The sequence below is a fragment of the Diceros bicornis genome, chromosome 13, assembly GCF_020826845.1.
Source record: "Diceros bicornis minor isolate mBicDic1 chromosome 13, mDicBic1.mat.cur, whole genome shotgun sequence".
Lineage (NCBI taxonomy): Eukaryota > Metazoa > Chordata > Mammalia > Perissodactyla > Rhinocerotidae > Diceros > Diceros bicornis.
The window spans coordinates 7,505,038-7,529,680 of record NC_080752.1 but is presented as its reverse complement, the minus strand read 5'-3'; the positions used below and the strand labels follow the sequence as shown (position 1 = coordinate 7,529,680).

The 24,643-nt window shown below is 51.5% G+C and overlaps 1 protein-coding gene across 1 annotated transcript; it reads left to right on the top strand.

The window, feature by feature from the left end:
- The first annotated feature begins 326 nt into the window (after positions 1–326).
- Positions 327–24,390, top strand: TMEM53 (transmembrane protein 53). The gene is made up of 3 exons (XM_058552209.1): positions 327–449; positions 17,822–17,943; positions 22,800–24,390. The coding sequence occupies exons 1-3, from the start codon at positions 389–391 to the stop codon at positions 23,451–23,453; spliced, it is 837 nt and encodes a 278-aa protein (XP_058408192.1). The 5' UTR covers positions 327–388; the 3' UTR covers positions 23,454–24,390.
- Positions 24,391–24,643: the final 253 nt, after the last annotated feature.

Here is a 24,643-nt window from a genome sequence, read left to right as displayed (position 1 = left end):
AGAATACCGCAACTCTCCCGCAAACCCTCTTACCTACACAGGAGGTGTTTGTGTTGTGTGTGTGTGGGGGGGGGTACTCTTCGTGACCGGCGTCCCGCCTGTCCAATACCCGATCCAGATCAAGCGAGTCAGCCAATGGCTGCGGGCCAGAGCTAGAGCGGGGCGGGGCACGGTTGCTAGGGCCTAGCTAGAGGGGCGCTGCGAGAGGCTCCGAGAGAAACTCAGTGGTTGCTAGGGTGGAAGGTCACAGAGCGCGGCTCAGGGATTGGGCAGCGTCGGGGGAGTGTGGGTGGTGATTGGGCGGCGCCCAGGAGGCGCCCGGGTGAGGCGCGGGCACGCCAGCGGGAGTTCCGGCGGAAGGCTCGTGCTGAGGGCCAGCGGCTTCGCCATGGCCTCGGCTGAGCTGGACTACACCATCGAGATCCCGGATCAGCCTTGCCGGAGCCAGGGTATGGCACGAGGGTTGGGTCCAGTCGTGGGGAGGTGACCTAACGAGTCTGTGGGTCGCAAGCGCAGCTGTGGCCCCGCCCCTCACAGGGTCCCGCGGATCCTAGACGTCGTAGGGCCCTGAGAGCCCCGCCCCCTCTTAAGCCCCGCCCCTGGAGCGCTTTACCTGTCTGAGCCCCGCCCCTTCCTTGCGCCCTCCGCTGTGGAGGCCCTTTTTTCTGTCTTTTCAGTCGGCGTTCTCAGGTCCTTGTCCTCATTTCTTAAGGCTGCAGAGGGCAGGGGGCCTCCTGATTCCTTTGTTTGGGGTCGGCCTTCCCACTTCTAGCCTCTCCTCGGTGGTTGTGGCTAGGGGTCCCACCCATTATTTTCCACCTACTATTTTCCCGGGGGTCCTTGCAGTAGCTTGGGACGCAGAACCCTTATCCCTCCCTCCTCTCCACTCTCCTTGGCAGTGGTTAACAGAGCAGTCTCTGCCATCAGGTAGAAGTCGGTTGAAATCCTGACTCCTCCCTTTGGTAGCTGGACGACCTTTGGTAAGCTACCCGCTCTGCACTTCAGTTTCCTCATCTGCAAAAACTGGTAACCTCCCTCACCGGCTTGTTGGTTGCACAACTGAGATTATTTGTGTAAAGGACTCAGCATAATGCTTGGCATGGAGTGAGTTTAGTGATTAGCATTATTTTCCTCGCTGCAGTCATATCATTAAAGAAAGGTGTGTGGGAGGCTCCACAAAATTAGCTTGTAGAGCAGGCCTGTGCCCCTGGCAGTGAGAGTAGGATGGGGGACCCAGAGAATGGAAAGTTTGGCTCCAGTTGGGAATTATGGTGGAGGAGCCTTGAAGTACCCCTCAGCCTGTGCGGCTTGTGCCTGCATTGGTCCTCATCACCTTCACGCCTCCAGTCTCTCACTGCCAGCAGCTCAGCCTCTTGTATTGCCACCACAATGATCTTCCTGATGCACAGGTTTGATCTTATTACTGCTCTGTGTAAAACCCTTCAGTGGCTCCTTATTGTCCTCAGGATAAATCAAGTTCAGATTCCTTAGCATGGCGTACAAAGTCCTTCATGATTTAGCAGCCCCTGCTTCCTTCTTTGGTCACTGTGTCCTTTGAGTTTGGTCACTGTTCAATTTGGTTTTATGTCCTGGTACCCCAAACTGCTTGTGATTTTCCACACACTTCTTGCTTCTCTGCCTTTGCTCTCGCCATTTCCTCTGTCTGGAATGCCCTTTGCCCTCTGCTGCCCCACACGGCCCCCTTGCTTGTCCGGCTCATCATTAACGTTGCCTTCTCAGGAGAGCTTTCCCAGACCCTTCCATAGCATCTTGTGGTCCTTGGTTGGGGTATAGAAGGGGAGGGAGGGCAGCCCCTAGGCTCCCACAGAATAGATGGCTCTAGACCAGCTGTATTTCCCTAGAGCAGGATCTGCTGGCTTAGGGCTCTTGGGTTTATAGATGTAAAAAATGCTTTTGAAAAGTTTTGGTAGCTGCAGGAGATGAAGCCAATTAATATTATTGCCCTTGGAGAGCCTTCAGCTGCAAAGGGCTGGAGTGCCTTCTGCACGGCCAGGAGGGCAGAAGTTCTTTCTCAGCCCGGGTGGGCAGACTTGGTGGTCTTGCTTTGCATTTCAGCTCCACCTCCTCCTGGTTCTGGACTTTGGCAAGTTACTGAACCTCCCTGTGCCTCAGATTCCTCCCCTGTAAAATGGAATCACAAGAGTGCCTCCCGCATGGGATCGGGACGGTTAACAAGATAGTGACTGGGTGTTTGTGCCTGGCGTGGAGCAGGTGCTCTGGGGCTGTATTCCCTCCCCTCGTGGCTTCCCTCCTTGCCTCAGGAGTCCGGGTCCTAGACTTGGAAGAAATCTCAAGGGGCCATTTTGTGCTGCATCCTTTCCTAGCATGAGGGTGTTCTGTTGCTCCCAGACCCTTCCCTGACAGGATGCTTCCTCCCAAACATCCTGGCCTGTGGGAGGCAACTGGGATTGTTAGAAAGCACTTCCCTTTCTTGAGCCACAATAGGCCTTCCTGTCATTTCTGCTTTCACTTCAGCCTTTGCTGTGTCCTGGCCATGGGTTAGTTGCTGGGACCTCGGAAGTGACTCACACAGGCTCCCTGCAGGGAGCTGTGGTTTTGGGGACAGGTGAGGGTTTATCAGCAGGTAGTGTCACAATGATGTGGTAACTGCAGGGCTTGAGGCTCGTGGTGGTTACAACACAGAGCAAGGTCATCTTGCTTCCTCTCTTCCTCAAATGTCTCTTCTCCAAGAGAAAGGCCTCCAGGGCCTTCAGCTGTCTCTCCTCTGATGTGGTTCTGATAACCTCCTCCTCCTGATTGCTCCTCTGGACTGGCTTTAGTTCATCTTGCCGTTCTTTCTCAAAGTGCATATGCCGGAGCTGAACTGGAGGCAGTAGGCCCCCTCAGAAGAAGGTCACAGCACTGTGATCCCCTGAATCTGTTTGCTTCCCACCTGCAGCGAGCTCCCCGCCAGGCTGACATGGCTTCACATGTTGGATTCCCAAGGGGAAGGGGAGGGAAATCCCAACTCACCAGGTCTCGGGATGACGCGGGCCCACAGACACAGAAGACCGAACTTGATGCAAACGCAAGAGGTTTATTGAACGGAGCTCCGGGTCGACTCGTGTCTCTCGCAGGAGACAGAGGGGTCGACCCCGAGCCTTAGGGGGCAAGTTCTTTTATAGGATTTGGGAGCATAAAGCGGGAAAAGGTTGGCGCGGTTTTACATGATTGGTTAATTCAAAACATTCAGACAGTTACATTTTATGGCGCGAATTGCTACGGCGCGAAACAGCTATCAAGGTGCACACACATGTCCCCATCTGGCCCCCCTCCACCCCGACCCTCCCAAACTTATCCCTCTGTAGCACTCCCTTGTTCTCAATTTTCTCTGAACAGTTTAGGGTGAGTCTTCCGCGAACAGAGTCAGTTGGGATCGATAGACTCTATTCATAGAAGACTCGCCCCAACTGCCCCTTAAGGTGTTAACATATTAAATTTTTAACATAATTTACATTCTTCATTCCCCACTTCTTCTTTTGTCCCTAGTTCTAATCTTAGAACTTAGTTTTCGGTGTCTACTATTAGTGGCTCATGGCGTGGGAGAGCTTGGTAATGGCGTTGGAGCATCATAGCATGCACTGCATTGACTCTTTTTCTTATGAAAGCAGTAATTCTATTGAAAACACACGGTCCAAAAACCAAAAGTAGAAAAAGAATTAACAAAGGCCCTGCTAGGGAGGATAGTAAGGACGTCACCCAGGGGGACTTAGTGAACCAGGATTCAAACCAGCTTTGTTGGGCCTCCCTGCTTCGCTGCCTCATGTCCAATCTCTTCTTTAATTTTTGCATTGAATCTCAGACTACTCCTGTGTGATCTGCATAGAAACAGCAGTCTTCTTTAAGAGCTGCACAGAGCCCTCCCTCCCTTAAAAACAACAGATCTAATCCCCTTCTATTCTGGAGCACTACTTCAGACAGGGAGGTGAGGGACTCTTCTAGCTTAGAGATGGACTGCTCTAAAGTCCTGAGGTCTTCATCTATAGCATTGCTCAGGGCAGTTAATCCTCTCTCCCCTGCAACTAAGGCTGCAGTGCCGGTTCCTACGCCCGCGGCAACTCCCAGTCCCAGGAGCACAGCTAGGGTGAGGGATATTGGTTCTCTTTTCCTTAGTATAGATTTCTGATCAAACTCATCTTCGAAACTATTGGCAGTATGATAGTAAATTCTAGGCACTAACTGCACAAGCACGCAAAAATAGGGGTATGCCTTTAGTTTACCCTTGCGATGGGGGGAGTGGCATCCTCCGGCTTGTTTTGCCCCCCCCTCGTCGACCCATGAAATCCCAGTCGGGGGTTCCTATAGCCAGTTTACAAAGGTCAGGGTGTAAGTCTGGCCACCATGTCCAAGGGGAAGCAGTTTTTTGGATTGACCAGGTTATATCTCCTACCTGGGAGACGACTTGCCACGTGAGCAGTTGAGGAGCGTGGGGGTTAGGATTGGACGGTCTGTCTGCCGTCCCCACGACGCAAACGCAGCTTAAGAGGGTTATCAGTCTTTTCCACCTTCCAAAGATCTGCTGCATTCTGGGGTGCCTTCTTCACGTGTGTGGCGTGAACCCAAGAAGTTATACCGTCCACCTTGACTGCTGTGGGTGTAGTGAGGAGCACCACGTAGGGCCCCTTCCAACGTGGTTCTAGCGACCCCGTCCGATGTCGTCTCACAAGGACAGAGTCCCCAACCTGGAACTGGTGCGGTATGAGCAGATCACCAGGCTGGTAAGCCTCTTTTAGCTGGTTCCAGATGTCGCGCCTGACAGCCTCGAGTGCTTTCAAGCGGGCTGACAAAGGTATAGAAGGTACAATGTCAGGGTCATGTATCCCTATTTGTGCCAAAGGGGGAGGGGTTCCATAGAGGATCTCAAAGGGTGTAAGTTTTAAGGGTCCCTGTGGGGTGTTCCGGACGCGGAACAGGGCAAAGGGCAGGAGGGCTGTCCAGTCACTATCGCCGGTCTCCATAGACAATTTAGTTAGGGTCTCTTTAATTGTTCTATTCATCCTCTCTACCTGGCCTGAACTCTGGGGTCTATAAGCACAATGTAATTTCCAATTGACCCCCAGTTGACTGGCCAGTCCCTGACTTACCTGGGCAACGAATGCAGGACCGTTGTCAGATCCAATTACCTTTGGGATCCCGAATCTCGGGAGGATTTCTTCCAATATCTTCTTGGCTACTACAGAGGCAGTCTCTTTTCGGGTGGGGAAAGCCTCTACCCATCCCGAGAAGGTATCTACAAATACTAGAAGATATTTATTTCCATACCGGGCCGGTTTGATTTCAGTAAAGTCTATCTCCCAAAAAGTTCCGGGCCTATCTCCCCGGAGTCTATGTCCAGTGCGGTATTTGGTAACTGCAGCATTTGTGAGAGCGCAAGCTCTACAATCCTTATAAATTTCCTCAGCCGCCTTTCTCAAATCTGGTACCTGGTACGGGGAGGCCTCAATAATTTTAATTAGTTTCTGAGGGCTCAAGTGGGTTAGCCGGTGTAGATGTGATAGATATTCTCGCCCTTCTGCAACGGAAAGGACTTTCTCTTCTTTAGTTAGTTCCCCACCGGAGGCAGCTTTGCTGACCTTAGCTCCCTGGAGAGTCAGGACCATAGGTCCTAGTGCCGCCCGCTTGGCTAGGCGGTTCCCTTGAGCTATGGGGTCGGTGCCTTTCTGATGACCTGGGCCACAGTCTTATTTTCAGTTAACCTTAACGCCTGTGTCAGGGCGATAAGCTCAGCCTTTTGTGCAGAAGTCCCTTCCGGCAAGCGGCTTGCCCACAGAGTCTTTTTCCCGTCTACCACAGCCGCCCCAGCCATCCTCTTACCTTCTGCCATGAAGCTGCTGCCGTCGGTGTACCAATTAGGGGCTCCAGCCCATGGCTCATCTGGCAGATCGGGTCGGGTCCCCGTTTCTGATGCTAAGATGTCGCCGCATTGGTGAACAGGTACTTCATCATCTGCTTCGGGCAGTAGTGTGGCCGGGTTTAAGATGGCCGGTGGGGCGAAGGTAATTCTCTCAGTTAGGAGCAGACTTTGGTAGTGAGTCATCCGGGCGTTAGTCATCCATCGATCTGGAGGCTGTCTGATAATGCTCTCCAAGGCATGGGGGGCTACTATGGTTATCTGTTGGCCCAGAGTTAGCTTATCTGCATCTTTTACCAGCTGGGCAGTGGCGGCAATCGCCCTTAAGCAGGAAGGCCATCCACTGGCTACCGGATCCAGTTTTTTTGATAGATATGCGACTGGGCGCTTCCAGGGCCCAAGGGCTTGAGTTAGGACTCCCCGGGCGATTCCCTTTCTTTCATCTACATACAAGGTGAAGGGCTTGGTCAAATCTGGTAGGGCCAACGCGGGTGCCTCTAATAATGACCGTTTTAGAGTCTCAAAAGCCTTCTGGTGCTCTAGAGTCCAGACAAAGTTCCCACTTTCCTTAGTCAATGGGTACAGTGGAGCAGCCAGGGTAGCAAACCCTGGGATCCACAACCGGCAGAAACCGGCCGTCCCCAGGAATTCCCTTACCTGGCGAGCGGAGGTTGGGGCCGGGATCTGAGTCACAGTCTTTTTCCGGGCGTCGGTTAACCACCTTTGGCCGTCTTTTAGTGTGTAGCCTAAGTAGACTACTTTCTCCTGGCACAATTGTGCCTTCTTCTTTGACGTCCGGTACCCCAACTCACCCAACTCGGCCAGGAGGCGCTTGGTTCCTTCCTCACAGTCTCCCGGGGTTTCCGCCGCCAACAGTAGATCATCTACATACTGTAAAAGAGTCACTTGAGGGTTTTTAACCCTATTGTCAGTCAAATCCCTGTGGAGGGCCTCATCGAACAGGGTGGGCGAGTTTTTAAACCCTTGAGGCAGTCTTGTCCAAGTCAGTTGTCCAGCAATCCCCATATCAGGGTCGCGCCACTCAAAAGCAAAAAGTAATTGGCTCTTTGGGTGCAGCCGCAGACAGAAGAATGCATCTTTCAGGTCCAGGACAGTATACCATTTCCGTGATGGGGGGAGGAAGCTGAGTAGGCTATATGGGTTTGGCACAGTAGGGTGTAAGTCCTGCACTCTCTTGTTCACTTCCCTCAAATCCTGGACCGGCCTATAATCAGCAGTTCCAGGCTTTTTTTACAGGCAGGAGAGGGGTGTTCCAAGGAGACCGGCAAGGAACCAGGCATTCTCTTGCCCAGTGTCCTCTCTCCTTACAATAGGCACATTGGTCCTTGTCTTAGGGCTGTCGTCTGCGCGAGCCTGGTCGTGGGGCGTTGCCCAGGTTCCCTGACTGCCTATGATCTGGCCCTGTCGCCTTTATCACTGCGGCCAGTATTTTGGTCAGTTTCTTCTCTTGTCTCCTATCTCTCTTATCTTCCCTCTCTTCAGCCTCCCTTCTCTCTCTCTCTCTCGCTTTTCCTCCTCACTCTCTCTTTTATGATATACCTTTTCAGCCTCCTTTACCACGTCCCGCAAGTCGTAGTCCTGCAGCCCCTCTAGCCTTTGTAATCTCCTTTTTATATCTGGGGCAGACTGTCTAATAAAGGCCATAATGACAGAGGCCTTCTGCCCTTCCGAGGACGGATCAAAGGGCGTGTACCTGCGGTAAGCCTCCATCAATCGTTCTAGAAAAACGGAGGGGGGTTTGGTGGGTCCTTGCTGAATCTCTCTTACCTTAGCCAAATTGGTGGGCCGCCTTGCGGCTCCCCGGAGACCCGCCACTAGAGCCCGGCGATAAACGGACAGCGACCCCCTACCTTCAGCCGTGTTATAGTCCCAATTGGGCCGGTTGTGCGGAAACCCTTCTTTCGCCTCAGCTATCGTTGCCGGCTGCCCGTTGGTGCCTCGGATATTCTTTCTTGCTTCCTGTGTGATTCTTTCTCTCTCCTCCGTGGTAAAGAGTGCCTGTAAGAGCTGTTGACAATCATCCCAAGTGGGCTGATGGGAAAACATTAGGGACTCTATCAGGGTGGTTAATCCGGCGGGGTTTTCTGAAAAGGGGGAATGGTTATTTTTCCAGTTATACAGGTCTGAGGAAGAGAAAGGCCAGTACTGGAGGGGTGACAGCTGGTTGGGCCCCGCAGGAGCTCCATACTCTCTTAGCGGGAGCGCCACCGTGGTATCAGGCCCGTCCGGAGTGGCTCCGCGGCGGCTTCGGGTTCCAGCGGAGGGACCCGAGCCAGTCGCCCTCCGTCCTGATTGCGATCCTGGAGCGGGGGAGGGGTAAGGAGGAGGCGAGAAAGAGGGCCATTCGGGAGGAGGCTCAATCTCAGGGTAGACCCCGGGGGGGGGGGGGGGGGGGGGGGGCCGAAGGGGTCTCCGACTCCGCTGTTCGAGTTGATTTCGATTTTTGCCGTGTCTCCGCATCCTGCAGCGCCAGGACTCAGGGGCTTAGTTTTTCTGCTTTTACCCATGGCTTAACCCACGGGAGTGGGTTCTGCACCAGATCCTGCCACACTGTAATATATGGTCGTTGGTCAGGATGGGACCCCGGTCTCTCCTGGAAAACAATAGCCCTCACCGCGAGGATAATAGTTAGATTAAACGTCCCCTCAGGGGGCCAACCCACATTGAGGGAGGGCCACTCAGAGGTGCAAAAAGTCTGCCAGCGCCCTTTCTTTATTTCTACCAATAAGTCGTGCGCTCTCGCTCGCACTTCAGTCTAGTGGTCTAGGGTCAAGGAAAGGGGGGTCGTCACAGTCTGTCCCATCCCGTCAAAGGAAGTCCACGTAACGAACAAAAACAGAACAATAAACACTAAAACACAGACAACCCTGCCCGGAAGGCGTCTCTACAAGCCAGCCGAAGGCGGCTTCAGACGGGAGGGGTTTCCGAGTCCTCCCCGGGAAAAGGTATCGCTCCTTTTCCCACGTGGAAGGGGGGTTGGTCAGGCTTTCCTGACTCCCCTTATCCCTTGGGGCGTCCCCCAGGGTTGCAGCCTGCAGTCCCTAGCACGTCTGCCACTGCAGCCGTTCGGTCCTCACGGCCCGAAGCGGCGGCTGCCCGATACTGAAACCAAAACAATAAAACAATACTTTGCGGCGCCGCACACACTCACACACTCAGTCACTCAGGCCTACCTCCAAGGGGTCTTCGGAGTCTGGGGTTACCGCGTGGATCCCGGACGAGCCCCCAAATGTTGGATTCCCAAGGGGAAGGGGAGGGAAATCCCAACTCACCAGGTCTCGGGATGACGCGGGCCCACAGACACAGAAGACCGAACTTGATGCAAACGCAAGAGGTTTATTGAACGGAGCTCCGGGTCGACTCGTGTCTCTCGCAGGAGACAGAGGGGTCGACCCCGAGCCTTAGGGGGCAAGTTCTTTTATAGGATTTGGGAGCATAAAGCGGGAAAAGGTTGGCGCGGTTTTACATGATTGGTTAATTCAAAACATTCAGACAGTTACATTTTATGGCGCGAATTGCTACGGCGCGAAACAGCTATCAAGGTGCACACACATGTCCCCATCTGGCCCCCCTCCACCCCGACCCTCCCAAACTTATCCCTCTGTAGCACTCCCTTGTTCTCAATTTTCTCTGAACAGTTTAGGGTGAGTCTTCCGCGAACAGAGTCAGTTGGGATCGATAGACTCTATTCATAGAAGACTCGCCCCAACTGCCCCTTAAGGTGTTAACATATTAAATTTTTAACATAATTTACATTCTTCACACAGAGTGGCAGTCTTTGGGCGCCCCGGAAATTGTCTCTCTTTTGCATTTACTGTTTAATGGTGAAGAAGTGTGTAGGACTGTCATATTTAGTTTCTGGAATTGCTTTTCCCCCATATTTGAACATCAAAACCTCAGAGCCCAGCACTGCTGTGAGTTGACAGAGAGGTGAGCAGCTGCTGCTGGCACATCAGTTAGCTGGAAGGCAGCTGCAGACCTGGGGTCATTCAGATCCCAGGCAGGGCAGTCCAGGATCCTTCTGCTGGGGTTCCCACCAGCCAGTATCGGTGGCTGCCATGCTGAGGGTGGTCTGCCTGGTTCTTTGCTGAAGCCGATCCCTTGACCTGGCATCTCTCCCAACCCCACCCACTCTTCTTCTCTGACCACTGATTCCCTCCCCCTCCTAAATACACGGCTTTCATCTCATTTCTTTGGGGAAGGTTCTGTTCTCAGGGCTCCCACAGCGGGGATCCCTGTCCTAGTGCCTTTGACAGTTTTGCGCACTGTTGCTGGGGCCTGGCAAGGGTGAGGCGCGAAGTGAGCTGAACAGAGTCACTTGGCAGCACTGTGGGCCCCAGCCAGAGCTGCTCTGACGTCCTGGCAGACCGGCTGCGCTGCCCCTCCTCCCCGCCAGAGACTGGTCAGCCAGGTCCCGCCCCAGGGCCCCTCCAGGCCTTCTTAAAGGCACCATGTTGCTCTTGTGTTCAGTAAACATTTTTAGGAATAATTGATTCACAGAATTAATGGGACAGGGACGAAGGGCTCACTCTTAGAGTACAAAGAAGGCCTTCCAGGGGTCACAGAGAGGGGAAGTGACAGGTTTATTGTGAACCCTGGCTTTGTTGTGAGCCTGCTTTTCTGCTAAGCACTGCCCTGGGTCAAGGAAATGTAGACATCGTCTTAAGGCTCAGGAAGCTTTCAGTGGCACCAGTGAAGCAGTCCGGAGTGGGCTGGGCCACCATGGTGGGCCCTACTGGTCCAAGTGGCTTCCTGGAGGAGAGTGGCCCCGGCTGTACCCGGAGCTGTGGGAGGGCTGACGGGGAGATGGCGAGCAGCAGAAAGGACTAAAGGGCCCAGGGGACTGAGAGCGCCTGAGGGAGCCAGGCCCTGGCCAGAGGCTGTGTGTGCTTTAGGGAGCTGTCACACCAGAGAGGCCTCAAAGGCCAGGTAAAGGGTGAGTTGGGACTAGATCCCCTTCTTGTCTGTGGAGACCCTAAAGTCGCTTTTTTTTTTAAACAGAGGAGTTTTGTTTATTTTTTGAATCGTGATCTCTTTTCTTTCATGTATTAATAAAAACCCTTCCTAGTTTGTCTGCTTTCTACCAGGTGCTGTGCTAGGCTTGGATTTGAGATCCAGACCTCATGGACCCTTTGCAGGCCTCCTTTCTCGGAGGTCTCGGAGGTTTCTGCTGCACATACACTGTTGACCATGCCCTACCCACATGCCAGACCTGCCACGAGCTCCTCTCATGATGTTAATCCTCAGGAGCGCCTCGTGAAGTAGGGAGTACTCTTTTTCCGTTTTACAGATGAGGAACAGAAGCTCGGGGGAGGTTGCCCCAGGTTACCCCAGATTTCAGCTTGGGAGCCTTACTCCTAAACTTGTGCATGCAGATTGCAGTTGCCATTAGGAAATGCTGCCTGAATACAATCCCATTTCTAGGAAACAATTAAGAACGTGCACAAAGAAAGAGGTGTCCATTAAAGTATTTTTATGGCAGCAAAAAATTGGAAACAACATGTCCAATAATGGGAAATTGGTCACCATAAATTATGAAATATTCTATCACTGCTCTGCAGCCAATAAAAAGAATGGTGTAGAAACATATAAACTGACAGGGAGAGATGTTCACAATATATTGCCGAATGGAAGAAAGCAGATTACAAAACAGTATGATTCCAATTTTATTAGATATTAATTTTCCATTTTTTCTGCAGTGAACATGCCTTCCTCGTGAAGTAACAATAATAACTTAGATTTACTGAACTTTTGCTTTGTGCTGGGTACCATGCTAAGTCCTGTAGAGTCATTATTTTATTTAATCCTTTGTATTATTATGCCCATTTCACAGATAAGGAAATCGAAGCTTAGAGAACTTGCTCAAGGTCTGTGTCATAGGTATTAGTGGCAGAGCCAAAGAGGTGAATCCCGATACGGTTTTATACAGTATATCCTCTTAGATACTATGCCGCTCTCCTATGCTGTTATTTCAAAAAGTAAAAAAATAAAAGTAAATTTAAGATAAAGTAATTTAATTTAAATATAGGAACTGTGAGGATCTAGAAAGTATTTCTGGGAAGTCAAGGAAATTGAAGATCCTTTTATTCTTCGCATTTTAAGAAGAAAACATAGGTTCTTTGTGTTTTGATTCTGGCTTACAGATGAGAAGCACATGTTGTGTCACGAACCCTTATGTCTTGTCAGCCCTTTCCTCCATAGGCCCCTGGGATATACACAATCGAATTTACACTTTAATTTTATTGCGTGAACTGTTGTACAATATGTGTATCTGTAATTCTTGTTTTATCGGCGTCAGTGTTGTTTTGTTGAGAAATTCTAGGGGACAGGGAGCCTGAGAGATTAAATTGTTTTATAGGGTGCTCAGGAAGTGCCAGGGTTGAAAAGAAGACTTCCGCCTTGCCAAGGGGCTCCTGCGCATCCTTGACCTCTTTGACTTCTCAACTTCTTTTGACTCTGCTTTTTGAGTCTCCTGTCTTTTTTTTTAAATAACATTTTAACTCGCATTGCAAAAGTGACACATATTGATTTTAGAAAATGAGTAAAACACGAAAAAGCAATTGCCTTTAATCCCAGAGTTAATTGCTATTAATATTTGATGTATTTTTTTCTGTGTATAAATATATGTATATGTGTGTGTATATATACATATATATGCACATATTAATATATATATGTATTCTGTTGTACATAATGCTTTTCAACTTTTTTCATATAATGTATTCTTATTAATTTTTTTAAATAATGGCATTATTGAGATATAATTCACGTACCATAAAATTCACCTTTAAAATTTACAATTCTTTGGGTTTTAGTATATCACAGAATTATGCAACCATCATCGCTATCTAATTCCAGAACATTTTCATCACCTCAGAAAGAAACCTTGTACCCATTATAATTAGTAACTCCCCATTCCCCCCTCCCTCCAGCTCCTGGCAGCCAGCCACTAATCTACTTTCTGTCCTATGGATTTGCCTATTCTGGACTTTTCATATAAATGGAATCATACAATATGTGGTCTTTTGTGGCTGGCTTCTTTCACTTAGCGTATGTTTTCAAGGTTCATCCGTGTTATAGCCTGTATCAGTACTTCATTCCTTTTTATGACCAAAAAGTATTTCATTGTATGGATTTACCGCATTGTGTTTATCTGTTTACAGGTGATAGGCATTTGGGTTGTTTCTGCTTTTTGGCTATTATGAACAAAGCTTTTATGAACATTTGTGTATAGGTTTTTGTGTGGACATATGTTTTCACTTCTCTTGAGTATATACCTAGGAGTGGAAGTGCTGGGTCATATGGTAACTCTGTGTTTAATTTTTTTGAGGAACTGCCAAACTGTTGTCCAAAGTGGCTGCGTCTTTTTACATTCTCACCAGCAGTGTACGAGAGTTCTGAATTCTCCATATCCTCATCAGCACGTGTTATTATTCTGACTTTTTGATTGTAGTCATCCGAGCGGGTATAATGTGTTATCTCATTGTGGTTTTGATTTTCATTTTCCTAATGACTGTGATGTTGAGCATCTTTTCACGTGCTTATTGGCCATTCTTGTATCTTCTTTGGAGAAATGTCTATTCAGATCCTTTGCCCATTTTAAAATTGGGTTATTTGTCTTTGTATTGTTGAATTATAAGAGTTTTTTGTATATCCCGGATACAAGCACCTTATCAGGTATATGATTTACAAATATTTTCTCCTATTCTGTGGGTTTCACTTTTTTGATGGTGTCCTTTGAAGTATAGAAGTTTTTAATTTTGATGAAATCCTAATTTATGTATTTTTTTTCTTTTATTCCTTGTATTTTGGTCACATCTAAGAAACCGTTGCCTAATCCAAGGTCACAAAGATTTACTCCTATGTTTTCATCTCGGAGTTTTATAGTTTTAGCTCTCACATTTATATCTATGATCTGCTTAATGTATTACTGAATATTTCCATATGATTAAACATTTTTCTTTCATAGAAGTGGAATTACTCAGTCAAAGATTGAATGTTTTTGAGGCTTTTGATACATGTTCCGAAGTTGTTGTCTGTTCTGCCTGCCATTTCCCTCTCCCTTCCTCCCTGTCTTCCACTGCTCTGGTTCAGGCCTTTGCCATCTCTTGCCTTACCTGTTACAGTGGCCTCCTACCTGTTCCTAATGGCCACTGTCAGTGCGTTGTGATAAGTGTAGTGGCAGGGTGATGGTGGGTGCTGTAACAGTACAGAGGAGGGGCATCTAACCCAGCCTGGTGATTTGGGGGAGATGAGAAGGGGTTGGGGACAGCATCAAGGGGGGCTTCCTGGATGTGAGCAGTGAGCTGACTCAGCAGGTAGAATGTGCATTAGCAAAGCATAAACACGAAGCGTCAGCATCCTGGGCTGGGGAGTAAAGAGCGTGTGTGAGGTCCTGGCGGGAGGCAGCGTGGCATGGTGGTCCAGAGACGGATGCTGGCTCTGCCACTTTCTGGCTGCTTGTTCTCGGGGAAAGGAACTTACCCTCTCTGTGTTTTAGTTTTCTCATCTGTGAAATGGGGACAATAGCTAACAATATTGGGTAGCTTTTATTATTAGGTTGGTTGCAGGACCAAATGAGGCCGCATATATTGAGCTTCTGGCTGAGGTGGCCAGTCCCCAAGGAGGAGCAGGTGGAAGAGGTCAGCATTGGATCTGCTGATGTACAGAGGCAGCTGTGTGTATAGATTTGGAGCTGAGGCAATTGAGATTTGGTGAAGACGGGGGGCTTGCGTTTTGTTACCCAGGGCCGGCTGGAATAGTGGTTACGAGCTGCTCTCTAGACCACTCGGGTTTGGATTCGAGCTCCACTGCTTATTAGTTGTGTAACCTTAAGCAAGTTATTTACTATCTCTGTGGCTTAGTTTTTATCTGTAAAATGAGAATAATAACAGTACCTTGTTTATAGGATTGCTGTGAAGATTAAATGGGTTGATATGTAAGGTGCTTAGAATAGTGCCTGACACATAATGCTCTTTTTTTTTTTTTTTTGTGAGGAAGATTAGCCCTGAGCTAACATCTGTTGCCAGTCCTCTCTTTGCTGAGGAAGACTGGCCCTGGGCTAACATCCATGCCCATCTTCCTCTACTTTATATGGGACGCTGCCACAGCATGGCTTGACAAGCGGTCTGTGCCCAGTATCCAAACCTGCGAACCCCGGGCTGCTGAAGCAGAGCATGTGAACTTAACCACTACGTCACCGGGCCGGCCCCGACATATAATGTTCTTTTTGCTGTTATTGTTCTTCTTGGTGATGGGAGAGAGGGGGAGGGTAGGAGCTGGAAAGAGATGAGGAGTTCAGAGAGGTTTGTGATAGTTTAGGAACAAGGCAACCCTGCAAGGATTGCCTGTGCAGGGTCATGGTAAGTCTTGGAGTATAAGTGGGAGATTGAGCCAGTGCCTGAGGGGCAGCAGCCTCCCCGGCCCGGCCGGGAGCTGGGAGCTGTCAGCAGCAGGAGGGAAGAAGGCGATATGGCCAGTGGAATGGAAGGCGCTTTTATAAGAGGGTGGAGCAGTCATGATCCGGATGTGGCAATAAATAACAATAGCCATAACAGTTACTTTTATTAGTCTGGAAAGGGCAATGGGTAACAAGAAGAAGGCCAGCTCTTTCTCCTTGGATCTATCCTTCACTTTGCAGCCACGTGTTCATTCATTCAGCACATTCTACTGAGTGTCTGAACGGGCCAGCTACAGTGCTGGGCACAGGGGATGTGGGGATAAATGTGACAGACCCAGTTCCTGCCTTCATGGAGCCTGCTGGCTAAGGGACAAGACAGACATTAAATAGATAGTTGTGCAAGTCACTAATCAATACAGATTGGATCATGCTGCTCCCCAATTCCAGAATCTTCATATGCTGTCCACTTCTATGGAATAAAATCCTGACTCCTCAGCATGGCATGGAGGCCCTGCAGGGTCAGGACCCAGTCCTGCTCTTGGCAGCAATCCTGACTACTGCCGCTCCCTCACCTAGGTGTCTAGACCCCCATGACTGCTCGCTGTGCCCCAGACCAACTGTAACATCTGCATAGCCCCCTGCCTCTGCTCATGCCCCGCTCCACCTGGCATGCTCCTACTGGTCCTTCAAGGCCAGCGCAGCAAGTGTGTCTTCCTTTGGGAGGCCTTTCCTGGTCACCATCGCTCTCTCAGCCATGTTCCCAGAGCACCTTGGGCTTTTCTGGTTATAGCCCCTCATGTATAGAATCAGAACTAGCGGCGTGGCTCCACTGGGAGGAGGTCATGACAGAGGCTCCGAGTTGTGGGAGGAGAATGTGTCGGGGGACTGGGAGAGGTAAGGGAGCCTCCCTGGAGGAGGCTCAGAAGTCCAACTGCTGGATCTCAGGATTCAAAAGTAGATCCAAACCAGCTGTTGATTACTACCCAGGAGGCTGCCGCAGCCTGAGCTTCACAGGGGGTCATCCCCAGCAAGGTCGGGCTGGGGCCCCTGTGAGGCCCAGATACAGCCCCTTCACCAGAAAGGCCAGTGCAGGCAAAGAGCTGCCCTGGCGGAGGACAGGGACGCAGGCCGAGAAGGGTGGTGAGAATATTAGGAGTGGCCCAAGTTAGAGCTGTGGAAGGCCTCCCTCATCAGAGGCCGCGGCAGCCCCAGGGGACCCTGGGGGGACTGGCAGGCCTCAGCAAGGGACTGAGGGGCTGGCAGCTCCTGCTCCAGGCTGAGTGCGGCCCAGCCTGGGATCCCCAGGGGTGCAGGCAGTTAATCTCCGAGGCCGGAGTCACCATTGCTGGAGAGCAGGAACATTGAACTTTTCAATCACATTAATTTCCACAGGAAATTGTTGTCTTCCTTTTGTCCAAAGGTTAGTGATTTATATTTACCATCCTCTTAACTGGCCTTGAAATTTACTGTTGCCAGGTCACCACTGGCATCCATAAATCTCAAGGTGGCAGCTGAGCATAGCCAAGTAGCTTGATCCTCAGAAGAGTATACTTGGTCCTTTCGGGAGGGCAGATAACTAGCAATAGACAGTCCCTGCGCAGAAGTCCCCCAAGGGGATGGGGACTGACTGGGCAGGGGAAATGTGGTGAGGTCTGACCACCAAGGTTGCAGGGAGGCCTCTTTAAAAGCAGCCATGGAGGAGGCAGCTGGCTATGCCTCTGTCCATCACCCAAGGAGACGTGCTTTTGGTTGTGGACAGGGCCAGCGGCATAGAAGCTCTGAAGTGGCCAGACTCCTGGCTCTACACTTCCTGTGTGACCTTAGCCAAGTAACTTAACCACTCTGTGTCTCAGTTTCCTCATCTATAATAATATTCCTCAAGTGTTGTTATGAGAGTTAAGCCTCAAAAAACATCAGCTATTATTATTATTATTTTTTTGCGGGGATGGATTCACCCTGAGTTAACATCTGTTGCCAATCTTTCCTTTTTTTTTTTTTTTTCCCTTCTTCTCTCCAAAGCCCCAAACATGGTTGCATATCCTAGTTGTAAGTCCTTCTAGTTCTTCTGTGTGAGCTGCTGCCACAGCATGGCAACTGACAGATGGGTGGGGGCGACTGGCCAGTCCAGAGCCAGCACCACTCTGGCTGCAGGCAGGGAACCAATGGGTGCCAGGCCCAGGCATCCTGCCAGCCCTGTGTACCTCAGGTTCCCAGGGGCTTCTTCCTCTGTCCTGCCTCAAGTGGCTTTTTGGCCTCTCAGGAGGGTCACTGGAAGAACCCACAGGAGGACACCTGTCTTTCGAGACTCAAAGACATAGCCCAGGTGAGAAAAGTGAGTGCTTTCTCCACACAATTTCACCTTCTAATCTAGGAGTCAGCAAACCACAAGCCATGGGCCAAATCTGGCCCACGGTCTGTTTTTGTATGACCTGTGAGCTAAAAATAAAAATGGCTTTTACATCTTTAAATGGTTAATGTTTTAGCGCCCCAGCTCTGGTGCTGACAGTCACACCGTGTCTGTGTTTCAGAAAACAGCCCCAGCCAAGGTGGGAAGGAGGCAGGGACTCGCCAGCCTTTGGTGATTCTCTTGGGCTGGGGTGGCTGCTCCGACAAGAACCTTGCCAAGTACAGCGCCATCTACCACAAAAGGGTGAGTACTGCAGGCATGCGGACAGCCAGCATGCTGGGCCCTGTCATCTGGGGCCGCTCTGTTGGGAATCCTGAGCCTTGGCTGCCCTCATCTTTGGGCTGCAGCGAAGGCTGACCGCCAGTGTGGCAAGCCTGGGAATGGCACCAAGAAGCCTGTGAGGAAGACACGGGGGTCATGGGGACTTTGGCAGGATTACCCCCACTTTGCTGCCAGCTCTGTGGCCTGGTCTGTCCCCTTCCTTCTTCCTCAAGCCCCACAGTGGGCAGCGCAGCCCTGAGGTGCTCCCAGCTGTGGAGTCGGCCCAGACCTTGAGTCTCTGTTGGCTGGATGCTGCCTATCTGGGCAGCAGGAGCCTGGGCCAGGTGTGTGGGGCATAGTCTACACTCCCAAGACTTGCTGCTTTTCTGACCAGGTGAGCTGCTGTCTTAGGGTCGACCATGGCACGTTCACATTGCCAGATCAGAAGAGCCTCTTGGAAAAGAGATTCAGGCTTGAGGTTTTCCTGCTTCTTCTCGGGCAGCACCAAAAGTTAGATGTGGTAATTGGGGAGAGAGCCTTAGGAGGGCCTGGTTATATTTTGGAAGCCCCTTTCACATCTTTGGCCTCTGGCCCGGCCCTGCCCTCCTCAGCCCAGACCTCCCAAAGCAGGGAGACGCCAGTCTAGACAGCCCCAGCCGCCACCTGGAAGCCCTGGACTGAGGAGGAGTGGGTGTCTCCTGGGAGAAAGGCCAGCTGGTGCCCCGCGCCCCCTGCCTCGGCCTCCCTCCACTGACCCACGACTGCACCGTGCCTGAGATGTGTGGTGGCCGTGGAATGGGAGAAGGGTTGGGGGAAAAATGTAATTCTGAGCCTGAGGCCTCCCTGCAACCCACAAGGCTGGTCCTCTGGCGTCGCCGTATACGGATTGCCTTACTCTGCAAGTGGTTTCAGCCTGTGTATCTGGCTTCTCCGTTAAACTAAAATCCTTGAGGGCGGGCGGAGGAATAGGAATAGTGAGTGTGGCTAGAACAGAGAATGCAAGAAAGGGCAAGTGTCAAGAGATGAGGCTGGGGAGGGTTCTCGGGGGATTTAAGCAGGGGTGTGATGTTAGACTTGTGCTTCTGCAGGTCCCTCACTGCAGAGTGGAGGAGGATTGGAGGGCGGGACTGGAAGCGGAGGAGTGAGTTTGTTGCGGTGCCTGCCGTGCCGGGACCTTGGGGCTGGTGGTGCCGGGGGAGGAAGGTTGCTGGATCAAGGAGCCTGTGAGGAGGTGGAATGGTAGATGAATGCGAGACTGGGCGTGGCCATCGGGAGGGGAGCCAGGGTCATGCCAAGTCTCTGGCTGGGCTGCGGCAGATCCTGGGTCTGGGGAGTGTTCTGGAGACGAGGGACGCTGGAAGAAGAGCCAGGCCCTGGGTGGGTGAGATCCGCAGGGAGTGTGTAGAGGGCAAGGAGAGGAGGGCCAAGGACGGAGCCCAGAGGAGCCAGACTTAGAGGAGCGGAGGATGAAGAGGGCCCACGGGAGAGGAGGAATGGCCAAAGATGGATGGGGAAAGCGTGACAGGATCCAGGGAAGGAGAGTCCCTGGGCACTGGGCCGCTGTGGAGGGAGAGGGAAGGGTGTTACGGGGGGGGCGGGGCGGGGGGGAGGCGCGGGGAAGAAAAGTGAGGGAGCGGAGGAGAAAGCGATCCCAGGGCAGGCAGTGGGTTGAGGTGGCAGGGCTGGTCAGGGGCTTGTTTGGGAAAGGGAGGGGCTGCCTTTACCCTCTGGCTGGGAGGACAGGATGGGTGTGGAGAAAGAAATGTTTCCAACCCCAGACTCCGAATACTTTATTATTTAAAGGAAAATTAAAACACCATATTCTACCACCTAGAGGTTACCTCTGTTTACACATTAGTTTCAGCTTTTTTTCTGTGTGCATCTTTTCTTTACCCAATGAAATCTGTTGAATATACTCTTTTGCATCCTGCTTTTTTTCAGATCATGATCGTTACCTTCCCATGTTAATAAATTTTCGTCTTGTCTAGTTTCCAGTCCACATTCAGATTCTCTAATAGTCCCCAAAGTATCCTTTATAGCTGATTTGTCCAAACCAAGATCCAATTCAGGATCACCTGTTGCATCTAGTTATTTTGTTCCTTAAGCGTCTTTTAAATCTAGAGCAGTCCCCCATTTTCATGACGCTGACTTACTGAAGAGCCCAGGCTACCAGAGAGTATTTCCAGGAGCGGGTGATCTGAGTGCAGCTGGAGGGGAAGTGGTGGGGACTGAAAGGCATCATGGGAATTGACCGTTTGGGAGATTGTGGGTGACCTTGGGAAGAGCAGTGCAGTCGTCAGATTGGAGTCAGTGGGAGGGGACGAGGTGGAGAGGGTGGGTGTCAAAGTTTGTCTAGGAAGGTGAAGAGAGGGTGGGATAGATTTAAAGGGGAACATGATGTAAAGGCAGAGGCTTTTTTGTTTTAGGAGATTGGTTTGAGCAGGAATCTAGAGAGAGAAAAAGACTGGAAACAGAGGGGAGCAAGGTGAGGACTGATGGAGCAGGGCCTAGTCCTGGGACCGAGCATGTGCAGAGGTGGCGAAGGTTGGCTTCAGGGGAGAGAGAAGAGACTGGAATCTGACGTACAGCAAGAACCAGGTCCCTGGCGCAGGGACTTCTAGTAGCATCTGACTGGGGGAGGTGGCAGCAGAGATGCCAGGCACCTGGGAAGCCTCCAGGAGAGGCCCAGACCCATGGGCGTAGGGAAGCTTGGTGTGTGTGTGCCTTTCACAGGGATGTGTGTGCCCTCAAGATGCTAAGTTCACAGCAATTGCTGAGTTTATGTCTGTACCAACAGGTAGTTCTGCATGTGAATGCTCCTAGCGAGGAGTGTGTGTTTGTGTGCGTGTGTGTGCGTGCACGCGTGTGCACTCTTGAAGGTGGTGCAGCCTGCAAGTGTGTACTCGCCAGTGGTATGTGTGCTTGTGGGTGTGTGTTGGCGGCTGTGCTTTTTTGTGCACTCATAGGTAGTGCAGTGAGTGCACCCTAGTGAGTGGTGGGCGCCGTGGGTGTCTGCATCTGTGGGATGTGAGGTGGATGGCTTTGTTTAGTCCCAGGAGTCGTGCGTGTGTGGTGGGGATGTGGGAGTAGGTTTGCATTTGTGGGCAATGCTGTGTGTAGGTTGGGGGTGGATGGAAAGACATTTCACATCCCACTGAGGAGTTAGAGCAGAGCACATTGTGAAATTTCCCAGAGCTAAGGGGCCAGGTGGCATCAGCGACCCCCCTCTGCAGTTTGGGGGAGGGGTGCTTAGGCACACCAGGGCCTTGGTAAGAACAGTGCCAGGGGGAGTTGGGGCAGGTGTCAGATTGGGGCCAGTGGGAGGGGACGAAGTCAGGGGGCTAATGGCAGGGTTACCTCTGCTAACCACTCCTGTTTGGCTATGGGTCATTCAAGTACTGTGCCCATAGAATTTTCTCCTTGTTATTACTCCTACCACCACGAATTACTGCTACTTAGTTGAGAGGTTAGTTTGTGCCAAGTGCTGTTTTGTGCACTTAAGATACATTTTTTCATTTAATTTTCACCATAACCCTATGGGATGGATGTTATCCCAATTTACAGATGGAGACAGACTCAGAAAGATGAAGTCGATTGCTCTTCATCCATAGTCTTTTTTTTTAATTAAAAAAATTTGTTTGTGTGTGAGGAAGACTAGCCCTGAGCTAACATCCGATGCCAATCCTCCCCTTTTCGCTGAGGAAGATTGGCCCTGGGCTAACATCCGCGCCCATCTTCCTCTACTTTATGTGGGACGCCGCCACAGCATGGCTTGACAGGTGGTGCGTCCGTGCGCGCCTGGGATCTGAACTCGGAACCCTGGGCCGCCAAAGTGGAGTGAGTGCACTTAACCGCTACGCCACCAAGCTGGCCCCGTCCATACTATTAACAAGTGGTGGTACCAGGAATGGAACCCAGACTTGTCTGACCCCACAGCTTGCCTAACTCTGATTCCCGTGACACAGGGCCTTTTTTCTCTGGAACAGGGTAATGAGAGGGGATTAGGACTCAGACAGGGTGGCTTTGGCTGCCTGTTCTAATTGGCCTAGAAGGGGATCTGGCTGGAGACTTTGAGGTGTACTTGACCCAGGCATTGAGGGGTACAGAAGCCTAGAGAGTTTAGCTCAGATTTTAGAATTTGAGAAACAACAGTGTTTACTATATTTGGAATTTCATGGCAAGTGGGAGGAGTGATCCCAGGCCTTGGAACCAGACATTTGGGTACCAAGCCCCTGATGCCAGAGAGTATGGACTCTGCTCTCAGGGCCCTGTGGGAAGGTGGCAGTGGCCAGAGAGTGATATGATGCGGGGCTGGCTCACGAGTGGCCTCTGGTGGTCAAGGCTGGGGCCTGCAGGCTGTCTCAGGTGTTGGGTCTTATGGGTATACCTCCTTGTGCTTGGGAGGTAGAGACTGCACAGAGCAGAGTCGCTGCAGCACGGTGTAGCCAAGCAGTGAGGCCTTAAATGTGCCAGAGTTGAGCAGATGAGGCTGCAAGGTCGAGGGTGGGAGGGAGACAGGGCGTGGACCAGAGTGTAGAGACTTCCTTCTGGTCAGCCCAGATGTCGCCAAAGCATGCTCTGGGCTCCAGGCCTCACATACCATCACAGGCTGAGGGGGCTTGGCCAGCATGAAGTGATTATTCCACAAATGGGCCTGGAGTGTACCTTCCACTCGGGAAGGCGCCTGTGTCTGTGAGTGGTGAGCTGGTGCCCAGGGCCTGGAGCACTGCTGGGCTTATGGGCCTTTGGAAGTTGGAGCTGCTGGACCCTTCTGACCTTGGCTTGGCCCATCCCCTACCCCATCCCTGGGACCGACCAGGCCTCTCTCCTCTCCCCAGGGCTGCATCGTGATCCGATACACAGCCCCATGGCACATGGTCTTCTTCTCCGAGTCCCTGGGCATCCCTTCACTTCGTGTTTTGGCTCAGAAGCTGCTTGAGGTCCTCTTTGATTACGAGATTGAGAAGGAGCCCCTGCTGTTCCATGTCTTCAGCAACGCTGGTGCCATGCTGTACCGATATGTGCTGGAGCTCCTGCAGACCCATGGGCGCTTCTGCCACCTGCGTGTGGTAGGCACCATCTTTGACAGCGGTCCTGGTGATAGCAACCTGGTGGGGGCTCTGCGGGCCCTGGCAGCCATCCTGGAGCACCGGCCTGCTGTGCTACGCCTACTGCTCCTGGTGGCCTTTGCCCTGGTGGCAGTCCTGTTCCACGTCCTGCTCGCTCCACTCACTGCCCTCTTCCACACCCACTTCTATGACAGGCTCCTTGAGGCACCCTCTCGCTGGCCCGAGCTCTACCTCTACTCAAGGGCCGACGAAGTGGTCCTGGCCAGGGACGTGGAACGCATGGTGGAGGCCCGCCTGGCACACCGGGTCCTGGTGCGCTCTGTGGACTTTGTGTCATCTGCACACGTCAGCCACCTCCGCGACTGCCCTACTTACTACACGAACCTCTGTGTCAACTTCATGCGCAGCTGTGTCCACTGCTGAGGTCCTTGCCCCACTCACTTCACCTCTGCTCCAAAAATAAATGCCTGACACCTCCTCACAACCCACACCCATGGGTGGGATGCTCTTCTGATTCAACTCCCTACGGCCCTCTAGGACTTTGTGGGTCCCCCAGTAGAGAATTCCCATGGGCCTCTGTCCCCGGGGGAATGTGGTGGTCTGCTTATCCCAGGATCCTAGGGGGCGGGAGTGCCTGGGCGTGTCTCTGCCGGAGCCTTGCAGTGGTTGTGTGAACAAATGCAACAGTTAGGCTGACTCTTGTGGCATTTAAGCTGTAAAGGGTTAACAAAGTGGGGGGAGTTTGAGGATGAGCCCCAGGGTTGAACTTTGATTCCTTGGATGGAAGGTGAGCTTTGTGGGGAGGTGCCAGAGGGTAGGATCAGGCTGGGGCAGGGGCTGTGATCTCTGCTTCAAGGCCCTAGAAGGGCAAAGCCCCACAGCATGAAGCACCATCCCCATAGATCACACTTGGCAGTTCACTCAGAGAGCCTTCTCTGACCTCATTGTCAGGGAGTCTGAGGTAGAAGCCAGATGGGTAGCTGAGAATGCAGAGGGTGGCGGGCCTGCCCTGGTCCACCACACTTTGTCAGGAAGCCACTGGATCTAGGAAAGTTGCAAGGTGTGTGTGTAATGGGCAGATGGAGTGGGGAGCAGGAAGACAGCAGTGCCATATGGGAGGTGCGACAAGCTAAGTCAGGAGTCCTAAAGACCAGAACCACGGCAAGGGCTTTTGGCTGAAACAGCTCCTTCATTTCCTTGAATGAGACCCACTTGGATCTTCTCTAGGCAGGAGAGGTGGCTTCAGTCTTGAGTTCTGTATCATCTGTTATTCTACAAGTCACTGCTGCACAATGTTGGCACATAGTAGGTATTCAATAAATATTTGTTGATTGAATGAGCTTACTGTGGTGACCAAGGGACTTGGGGAGGCAGGGGTGGGCTTTGAAAGTTTGACAGGCAGTGAAGAATATGGCTGGAAAAGCTCTGGGTGGGAGCTGACCCCTGATATTCTTAAGGGCTGATGGACCCCCTCTGTCACCAGAGCTGAGCTCTATCTTGATCCCATCAGCCCTCTGCCCTCAGGGACTCCCCACTACTGTTGCAGCCCATTCCTGTGCTGTGTGGCTGCGTTCCTAGCCATGGCCAACAGGTGGCAGTGCTGCCTATGCCAT

Excerpts from the sequence above, each read along its gene's own strand:
- TMEM53 (XM_058552209.1), top strand. The coding sequence starts at position 389 with ATGGCCTCGGCTGAGCTGGACTACACCATCGAGATCCCGGATCAGCCT. Across the intron at positions 450-17,821 it reads TCAGCCTTGCCGGAGCCAGG|AAAACAGCCCCAGCCAAGGT; the intron begins GTATGGCACGAG and ends TCTGTGTTTCAG. Across the intron at positions 17,944-22,799 it reads GCGCCATCTACCACAAAAGG|GGCTGCATCGTGATCCGATA; the intron begins GTGAGTACTGCA and ends TCCTCTCCCCAG.